The sequence below is a fragment of the Manacus candei genome, unplaced genomic scaffold (assembly GCF_025592945.1).
Source record: "Manacus candei isolate 608988 ecotype Guabito, Panama unplaced genomic scaffold, ASM2559294v1 h1tg000078l, whole genome shotgun sequence".
Taxonomy (NCBI): Eukaryota; Metazoa; Chordata; class Aves; order Passeriformes; family Pipridae; genus Manacus; species Manacus candei.
Genome location: NW_026138126.1, coordinates 3,430,789 through 3,440,740, shown reverse-complemented (window position 1 = coordinate 3,440,740; position 9,952 = coordinate 3,430,789). Strand labels below are relative to the sequence as shown.

General features: G+C 43.5%; 1 protein-coding gene across 1 annotated transcript; it reads left to right on the top strand.

Moving 5' to 3' along the window:
* The first annotated feature begins 472 nt into the window (after positions 1-472).
* AP1M1 (adaptor related protein complex 1 subunit mu 1) lies at positions 473-9,529 on the top strand. The gene is made up of 12 exons (XM_051810534.1): positions 473-577; positions 1,084-1,240; positions 1,677-1,744; positions 2,292-2,422; positions 2,567-2,714; positions 3,103-3,229; positions 3,944-4,086; positions 4,927-4,998; positions 5,270-5,428; positions 6,045-6,170; positions 6,385-6,460; positions 7,423-9,529. The coding sequence occupies exons 1-12, from the start codon at positions 536-538 to the stop codon at positions 7,443-7,445; spliced, it is 1,272 nt and encodes a 423-aa protein (XP_051666494.1). The 5' UTR covers positions 473-535; the 3' UTR covers positions 7,446-9,529.
* The last annotated feature ends 423 nt before the right edge of the window (positions 9,530-9,952 follow it).

Below are 9,952 nucleotides of genomic sequence, written 5' to 3'. Positions count from 1 at the left end.
ATCGGGGCGAATTTTGTGTGTGAAGTTCTGGAAGGGCCATGCCTGCCTTTACAATTCTCACCCCCTGTGAGGGACGACACGTACCTCGACATTCAAAATCCTGTCGCTCCTCTTCAATTGGAATATTGGAATAATCAGAATATTGGGATAATCGGAATATTGTTTTTAACCCGAATTTGGTCCCTCTGGTTGAGCCAGGGGAGCTCAGTGTGGTTCCCACCTCAGCCTGGACAGACCCTCGTTCCTTTCCGGGGTCTGTGCCAGCACTATGGGGGAAAACACCTCACCCCGCTGTGCCAGCGCTACCGGACCATTCATTCCCAGCGGGAATAAAACTGGGGAAAACATTCTGGGACTATTTAACAGCACTCCTCTGATTACGATGTCCTTCCGCGGCCGCGGTGCTCCGCGTGTACCTCTGCGCGGAGGCGCGGCCTGTCCCGGGCGGTGACGTCACTTCCGTCGGAACCGCCGGGGAAGCGGAAGCGGAAGGGAAGGGGAGCGGGCGGGACGCGGCCCGGGCGGGCTCGGGGCGATGTCGGCCAGCGCCGTGTATGTGCTGGACCTCAAGGGGAAGGTGAGGCCAGGCCGCGGGGGCTCTACGGGGCCGGGGGGGAGCGATGCCCCCGGGACCCTCCGCTCTGAGGGCGCCGCGCGGTGCCCGAAGGGCTGCGGGGGCCGCGCTCCCCTCCCCGGCACCGCCGCGCCGCCACCCCCGGGTGTCCCCGAGGTGCCACCACCCCGGCACAGGGCACTCGTGGCCTGTGTCCCCTCGCGATGCTGAGTGAGGCAGCGCGGCCCGCGGTTATTAATCTCTGCCTGAGAGGAGCTCCTTGTTTTCCCCTCTTCAAATCATTGTTGGGGCGCGAGCAGCGATAAGGAATAACCGTGGGAAGCGTTAATGCGCGACTTCACAGTGAAATATTGGTGTTTGCGTCCTAATCAGCAAAAGTATTTTGGCGGCGTGATTTGCGTGCAGGGAGACTCGAGGGAAGCAGAGCGATTTTAGAGAGGCCTTGTGTGTTTTTCTTGCGTGCTAACACCCTTATAAAAGAGAAAAAACCCAAGGTGCTCTCTCCGTAGGTTCTGATCTGTCGGAATTACCGCGGAGATGTGGACATGTCAGAGGTGGAGCATTTTATGCCGATCCTTATGGAAAAGGAGGAGGAGGGGACGCTTTCCCCTATCCTAGCACACGGAGGAGTTCGTTTCATGTGGATTAAACACAACAACCTGTATCGTATCCTTTGAGCTGCTGAAAGAAAGGCCAAGGGCTGCTCTTATTTTCTCTAGTGACAAAGTGCAAGTTGGAGAATGGCTGAAGTCACATAAGATGAAAAAAAATTTGGTTATCTAATAAAGTTGGTTAAATAAAATAGGTTATATTAAATAAAGTTGATGTATACTTTACATAATGTAATGTGCACCAGCAGTGTTTATATTAATTTTACTCTAATAAGCTCTTTACAAAAAGGTATTTCTGTTAATTTTACTCTAATAAATTATTTCCTGGAGGTTTATTTTCCCATCTCCTTAGATCAGAGGTGCTGTTAAATAATTAACTCTTAGTTTTTCTGGCCAACTCTAATTGCCTAGAGGCTTTTTGAAATGCACTTAGGAAACCTTTTTTTCTTTTTTTTTTTTTTAATGCACTTTTCCTGAACATCCTTTATCAGTTGTTGCAACATCTAAGAAGAATGCATGTGTATCACTCGTGTTTTCATTTTTATATAAAGTAGTTCAGGTGAGTATGAAATCTTGGAAGTAACCTCTGCTTTCAGTTCAGTCTAAATCTGACCTCAGATAGAAGTGCAAAGAGCTTTTGCATTTTTAAAGAACTCTGACAATAGCATTTTTACTTTATATCTGATTATTTTGTAGAACTATCTCCCTAACCACTAAAAAAAGGCACTGATATTTTGTAGCTGAGTAGGCAAAGGATGGGGCAAAGTGCTGTAAGTAGTTGCACAAGACCTGAGCACCCAGAGGAGAATTGTGAAGTGGTGCATGAGTAGTGGTGCGTCACAATAGAGCCTGTGTTCAGTTCATCTCTAACCTGCTGTGAAAAATATTTCCTCCAGAATAAATATTTTTCATCAGAGTTCCTCCTGGGATTGTTTCTCTCTTGAGTTTTAATGGAGGTGGGTTCCCTGATGCTGTTTGTGGAGTATGGGGTTTGGTTTGGAGCTTTCTAAAATGGTTATTTCGGGTGCAGGAATACATTCTGTGCGTGCTCTGCTTGCTCAGTTCATGTTCTTCTTCTCTCCCTCCCTCCTGTCGTTTTGTTTCAGGTTTTTTCTGAATATTTCAAGGAGTTGGAAGAAGAGAGCATTAGGGATAATTTTGTTATTATTTATGAGTTGTTAGATGAGCTTATGGATTTTGGGTATCCACAAACCACTGATAGTAAAATTTTACAAGAGTAAGTACCATTCTGCATCACGGTGACAAAGCCCTCGGAGAGTTTTGAGCATTCTTCTGTGGGCAAACAAATGTTTGGCTTGTTCTGAGTATCAAAAAAAGATTAATTTTCATTTTTTTCATGCCAACCCTGTGGCTGGTGAAGGTACATCACTCAGGAAGGTCACAAACTTGAAACTGGAGCCCCACGCCCGCCTGCCACTGTTACAAATGCTGTTTCATGGAGATCAGAAGGCATAAAATACAGGAAAAACGAGGTGTTCCTGGATGTCATAGAGTCTGTTAACCTTTTGGTGGGTACCTTGAACTTGAACTCTTAATGAGAATTGGAGTGGGAAGTTTTATAAAGAGCTTTTTTGTATGAAAGTCTGCAATAAAAGGTCAGACTGACTGTGGCTGGTGTGCTGTGCCACTCAAAGCAGCATCAGTCATTAAGATTAAGTGGTCTCAGGGACATCCAGTACAAATAATCCTTTAATTGTTTGTATTGATGATTTTTGAATAGGTCTTTTCCTTCTCTGTGCCATCACTTCCCTGATCTAATTCTGCTGTGCTGGATTAATTCCTCAGGAGAAACACATCCAAGAAAACCCCGGGGCGTGGGAATGGGGTGGGAGTGTTGCTTGGTGTCCCAACATGCCACATCAGAGCAGTGTTACCTTTCTGTGCCTCCTTGTCCAGGTGAGTGCCAACGGGAACGTGTTACGGAGCGAGATCGTGGGCTCCATCAAGATGCGGGTGTTCCTGTCGGGAATGCCGGAGCTGCGCCTGGGGCTCAACGACAAAGTGCTCTTTGACAACACGGGCCGTGAGTGTCCTGGGGGTGCTGTGATAATCAGGAGAGGTGGGATCTGGAGCCTGAGGCCTGGGCATAGCAAGGAAATCACAGAATCGTTAAGGCTGGAAAAGCCCTCTGAAATTAAGTCCAGCCATTAACCGACACCGCCAGTAAACCGTGTCCCCAAGTGCTGCATTCACATGGCTTTTAAATCCCTCCAGGGATGGTGATTCCACCACCTCCCTGGGCAGCCCCTTCCAATGCCAGACCAACCTTCCAGTGAAGAAATTCTTCCTGATGTCCAGCCTGAACCTCCCCTGGCACAATTTGAGGCTGTTTCCTCTCATCCTGCCTCTTGTTCCCTGGGAGCAGAGCCTCACTTCCCCCGGCTCCCCCCTCCTGTCAGGGAGTTGCAGAGCCAGAAGGTCCCCCCTGAGCCTCCTTTTCTCCAGGCTGAGCTCCCCCAGCTCCTTCAGCTGCTCCTGGTGCTCCAACCCCTTCCCCAGCTCCATTCCCTTCTCTGGACATGCTCCAGCCCCTCAAAGTCATTCTTGTCATGAGGGGCCCAGAACTGGACACGGGATTCGAGGTGTCTCAGCAGTGCCCAGCACAGGGGGACAATCCCTTCCCTATTCCTAGGAAGTGTTGGCTAGAAGGGAGGACTGTCAGCAGGCAGCAGCTTTGCTGTGGTGAGACTTGGGCCACAGTTCGTGCAGGACCTTGACCTGTGGTGTTTTCTGCCAGGTGGGAAGAGTAAATCAGTAGAACTGGAAGACGTGAAGTTCCACCAGTGCGTTCGTCTCTCCCGCTTCGAGAACGACAGGACCATCTCCTTCATCCCCCCTGACGGGGAGTTTGAGCTCATGTCCTATCGTCTGAACACCCACGTGAGTCTGGAGGTTTGCTTTTTGAAGGGAGAGTGCTTTAAATTGTAGCCACAGTGGCTTTCCCTTAATTTTATTTATTTAGTTTTTTCCAAATCTTGACCAGTACAAGAGTTTTTAAGTCAACTGTTAATAGTTTGCTCTTTTTGGAGGAAAAAGGAGTTAAGAAGTAACTTGGCAATAAGTCTCTGTATTTTCAACTACTATTCAGTAGTTTTTAAATACTCTTGACTTTTTTATGTTTTCTAAATACTGTGTTTTTTTCATCTAACTACATAATGAAATGTCAGTGTAACCATTCATTGTGCTTTACAACAGAATTTATCACTTAGTTTTATCAGTGTGTCAGTCTCAGTGATGAGGATGCCTTTCCCTTCAGGAAAGGAAAATCTCAATCTACAGAGGGTCTATAAGATGCTATAAACTTCGAGTTATTTTTTATTTTAAGGGCAATGCTTTGAATTAGAGTTATTTTTAAGTCTTAGAGGGGTTTTTAGGGCTTTTTAGAGCTTCATGCTGGGGACTGAGCTGCTGTAGTTCAGTCCATGGTATGTTAAACTATCAAGTATTTTCCTATGCAAGTGTTTGTTATTAGGGGTTAATGTGAGCCACACATTTTTAAGCTTATAATTCTTGTAGCATTTGCTCATTGGTGTATCAATACTTGCTCATTTGTACAATTATTTCTTTTAAATTAAACCACGGCTTTTTGTCATTTTGGACACCCCAGGCTCTGTTTTCTGTGGGGGTTCACATGTTGAGTGTAGCTTTATGAAGCAACATTTTAGTGACTGTTTCAGGTGAAACCCAGAGCTGTGAAGTGGTTTTTTTTTTCCCCATCAGGTAAAACCCCTGATCTGGATCGAGTCTGTGATTGAGAAACATTCCCACAGCCGCATCGAGTACATGATCAAGGTCAGACATCCTTCAGTAATTATGGCCAATTTCAGTCTTCTTTCATTTATTTTCAAAGCTTGACCAGCAACATGTGCATTTCTGTACAAGTGTTAAGTATTTCTGTGGGGCTTGGATCTCTTTGAACACTTAATTTTAACTTACAGTCTGTGTCGTGGTTCTCAGGATGCAGGTTGGGGTGGAGGGGAGCTCTGTGTCTCACAGCTGAACCCACCAGCATCATGGAAGTACTTAGAGCCTGCTTTGTTGATTATATTTTTTCCTTCATTAGGCAAAAAGTCAATTTAAACGTAGATCAACTGCCAACAACGTGGAGATTCACATCCCAGTTCCAAACGACGCCGACTCGCCAAAGTTCAAAACCACTGTTGGAAGTGTCAAATGGGTTCCAGAGAACAGTGAGATTGTCTGGTCCATTAAATCTTTTCCAGTGAGTGTTCTTTTTACTCTTATCACCCAGCAGTGTAATAATTACTTCCCATCAGTATTTCATTGATGTTCAGACTCTGCCTAGAGCAAATTCTGACAGTGTCAGATGAGCAGTAGTGGCCTCTTCCTCTTTCTCCATGGATGAAGGGTTGGAATTTGGTGTAATACATGTTGTTTATATTTGTTTCACTGGGATATTTTTTCAGAACCAGATTAGAGAGCAGATTTTTTAGTGATCCTGTGGATGGTGTAATCTTTGGCCTGGCTTTAGCAGCAGCTGTTTGAGTTTTGTCAGGCTCTGCTTCTTGGGTGGTTCCACAAGCATGAGCTCTATCCACTGCTGGTGATGTGAGAGTGCAGCTGTGTGTCACCATTTAATCTGAATTCTTGAGTGTGAGGCTGGAAGAAAAGGAATTGTGCCTCAGGCTGGCTCTGCAGCTTTAAAAACAAAAAGCATTTTTAAAATAAAAACACATGTCACTCTGAAGCCCTGGAGAAGAGCTGGAATGAATAGTGGAGTTCAGCAGTTTGACATTAATAAAACCTCTTGTGTCATTGCAAGTTCTTTTTTAATTTATTTTGTTTCAAGAAAAAAAAAATCTGTCCCTTTTGGGTAGGGTGGAAAAGAATACCTGATGAGAGCTCACTTTGGACTTCCAAGTGTTGAAGCTGAAGACAAGGAAGGAAAACCTCCCATTAGTGTCAAGTTTGAGATTCCCTATTTCACCACTTCAGGAATCCAGGTTAGTAGTTGAAAATGGAAATAATGATAAATTCACATGCTGGGTTCTAACACATGAGCTGTTTCTCATCTTCTAGATGTGACTCCTCTTCAAGTTTTACCCATAAAACACATTTTTGACTGAAAAAGGGTGGTTGTTTTGTTCCTTATTTTTTACTAAATGCTGTTTTAAACCAACATGGGGCAGTTTATATCTTACAGATCTTTCTTTCCAGGTTCGTTACTTGAAGATAATTGAGAAAAGTGGCTACCAGGCCCTGCCATGGGTCAGGTACATCACCCAGAATGGAGGTAAGAGAAGGGAGTGTTTTATTTCTCCAGGATACACCTGCAAATTGAAACTCATATTCTTGGGTATGAAACGACCTGCACACAGTAGATGAAGATATGCTGCTTTTTCTAGACCCCTTTTTTGGTGTCTTAATGAAAGACTGAAAGACCCAATAGGATATAAAACAGTAATGCTGTTCAAGTTATTTTCTAATTAGGCTGGAATTTGGTGAGGTAAATTTGAAAACATACACATTCACAATATGCTCACACACAGATTCTGCCAGCTTCCAAATGTATCAGACACTGGCTAATAAAATGTACTAGATTTTTAGCAAGTAAAAGTGGTGGGGTTTGGTTTGGTTCTTTTATTGGTTGCTAATTTTTTTGTTGTTTTGGTTTGTGGTTTTTTGGTGAGTAGGTTGGGTTTTTTTGTTTGTTTGTTTTGTTGCTGTTTTTCTAGTTTGGTTTTTTTTTCTGGCATTTAAGCATGACTGCCCACAATTACCTTTAACCCTTCAGGGCTCATTCTCATGGCCATTCTAAGCAAAGATCTGGGTTTATTTTGTAGAGTAATTGAATCCCAGAATGGTTTGGGTTGGAAGGGAACTTAAAGCCCATCCAGTGCCACCCCCTGCCATGGGCAGGGACATCTCCCACTAGCCCAGGTTGCTCCAACCTGGCCTTGGACAATTCCAGGGCTGGGGCAGCCACAGCTTCTCTGGGCAACCTGTGCCAGGGCCTCCCCACCCTCCCAGGGAGGAATTCCTTCCCTCAGATCTAATCCAAACCTGCCCCTCTTCACCTTAAGGCCATTCCCCCTCTCAGTGCTTTATTGATATTTCTATTTTCTTGTATTAAGAAACATTAATATATATTAATATACCAATGCATTTTATCCCAGTTTGCTGCTCTGCTTTCCTACTTTTAATGAGACAAATGACTAAAAGTGGTTTTTTGTTGTTTTTTTTTTCCCTTCACAGACTACCAGCTCCGAACACAGTAAAACACCTCACAGGCACCACAGCCAACAAAACTTCAGGCCAAGAATTCCTTTGCAGAAGCTTCTGTGGTCCTGAGAGCTGTGAATGTTGTTGCCAAGGGTCTCGTTTCTGCAATCTTGGATTGGCAGGAGAAAAGATTGGAAATTTGTTGTTTTCAATAATGTGTCTGAGCTTTTGAACCATTAGTATTGATTGTGTGAGTATTTATTTCGTTCTTAGGACATGCTGATCTTGCTGCTAAATGCTAATTAACTTTAGGAGTAGCAGTTACCTTGAGGAGCCAGGAATCCAGAAAGAACCTTGAGAATGTCTTGTCGATGCCTTGTCCATTACAGTCACAGAGTATTTGTATTTTAGGGTCTCTAAAGATATTGGCAGAGTTGTGCTACAAATTAGGGAGGTGATTGTGCAATTAAATGACTGCTGAACACTTAGTTGTATTTAGCCCAAGGTATTTATTTTTTTCTGGGCATTTGGGTGCCTTAACTCATTCAAAGCTCTGTTAACTTATAAAAAAAAATTACAGAATATGAGTTGAAATTATCTGAAGTCAAAAAAATACTATTTGCTGGTTTTGCATGGTTTCAAAGGAATTAGTCTGAGGGAACAGCTTCAAGTGAAGGGTTTGGAAACAAAAATAGGGGTTTGTGAAAGTCTGAGTTAACTGAGTGCAGGAGGAAATGTCTGTGGGAAGGCCTCTGTGGAAGCAGGGGGATTGCTGGCTCCAGTCAGGGAAATGCAGATGGAAAAGTTCCCACCCTGGGACACCCCCAGGGCTTGGAAACCCTCTGCCAACTGACCAGTATTTGCTCTTTTTATTTCTGTTCATTAACACAAGTTCCAAACTGTGATGTGTAGGCATAAAGCCTGGGACTAACTGTTAAAAGACCAAAACGATTTTAGAGGTGTTGAATTTTGGAGGGAAGATTGGAGGTTTATTATTATTTTTCCAGATCATAGTAATATACTCCCACCTCTTCCTGCAAACTGTTGTTTATGAAGAGGCTAATAAAAACACAGTTGCCATCTTTCTTCCAGCTTGCCTTTGTGTTAATTTAGGGCAAATACTTCCCCTTTTTGCTATAGTTTGCTAGAATTGTTAAACTTTATTTGCCCTAAGGGGAAATGCTTTCTTTCTCAGTCTTTTCTGTTTGTAAACAGCTGTTACTGTAACTTCCCAGCAGAATGAATAACAGTTCACAATGTTATTCTTACAGGTATTATTATTTTTTTTTACATGCCAGTTCATTTTTTTTTTCAGAGAAGCTACAATTGGCATGGCTGTACATAGTTATGTGGATTATATTTTTTTTTTCCAGGAGAATTGTGACGGTTATCAGTATTTTCTTTACACAATTTTTAGGATGTTCTGGTTTGAATTTAATGCTCCTGACAGATGCTAAACTTAAACCATCAAAAGCTAAATGTCTGTGTCTGCAGATGTGATGTGATAACACTGAGTGCAAAGTTCTCCACTGGGGGGGAGAGTCCAGGAGTGTCCACAAAGAGTGAGAAAGTGTTTCAGTCACTGTCCTCACTGAACCCTTGTAGGCTGTAAATTGATATATCTGTGCATACAATTAGCAAAAAATCAGCCAAATTCCCCTGAGCTGCAGCTGCTGGGACATGACAGAACATCTGCCTCAGGAAATCTGATATCTGATGGTGCCTGACAACAACCAGACACCTGATTTTAGGGTGTGGGCAGGTGTATTCTGGAGTAAGGTTACTGTATTTGTCACCCAACAAGCTTGATGTTGAAACCAAATCATCATCTTCAAGCTTTTGGTTCCACTACTCATTTTCATTTGAACAGTTAAGCTTATGGCTGAACTTTAAACATTTTTATATTAAAACTGTAACTAGTTGACAAATCACTTTCTGCTGACTTTATCCTTCAAAGTGTTTGCTTTAATTATACCTGTAAAATGTGACTCTTCAGAGCTTTGTTTTCCTCTTGAAGGTTGGATCTTGTGGACCAGAACCGTGTTTGCTCATATTTTGTTGCAATTTGACTCTGTTTTGATGGTGGGGCATCAGCTGTACTTGTCCAGAAAGTAATAAAGGGCAGAAAGGCCTCTTTGAATCACTTGGTTTGCTCTTTTTTTCTGTTTGATCTACCCTAATGCATCTTAGAGTACCCCCAGTTGTTCTAAAGCAGGACCTGGATGAGTAGAACAGGACTTTATAAAAGCTGCAAGTATTGATATTCCTGATTTGTTCACCAAATACTGACAGAATCTTTGCTTTTCTGTTGTTCTCTGCAAAGTTCACCCAGGTACCACAAAATTGGTGATCAGAAGGCAAAATAACCCCCTCATCATCCATTCATTGTCAAAGTGTGGGTCCCTGTGTCCCCAGAAAGGCAGAAACAAGGAGATGGGCTGTGGCTCCTGCACTTGCTCTCACTCAAGGAGGGAAGGTTTGGATTAGATGTTGGGAAGAAATTCCTCCCTGGGAGGGTGGGGAGGCCCTGGCACAGGTTGCCCAGGGAAGCTGTGGCTGCCCC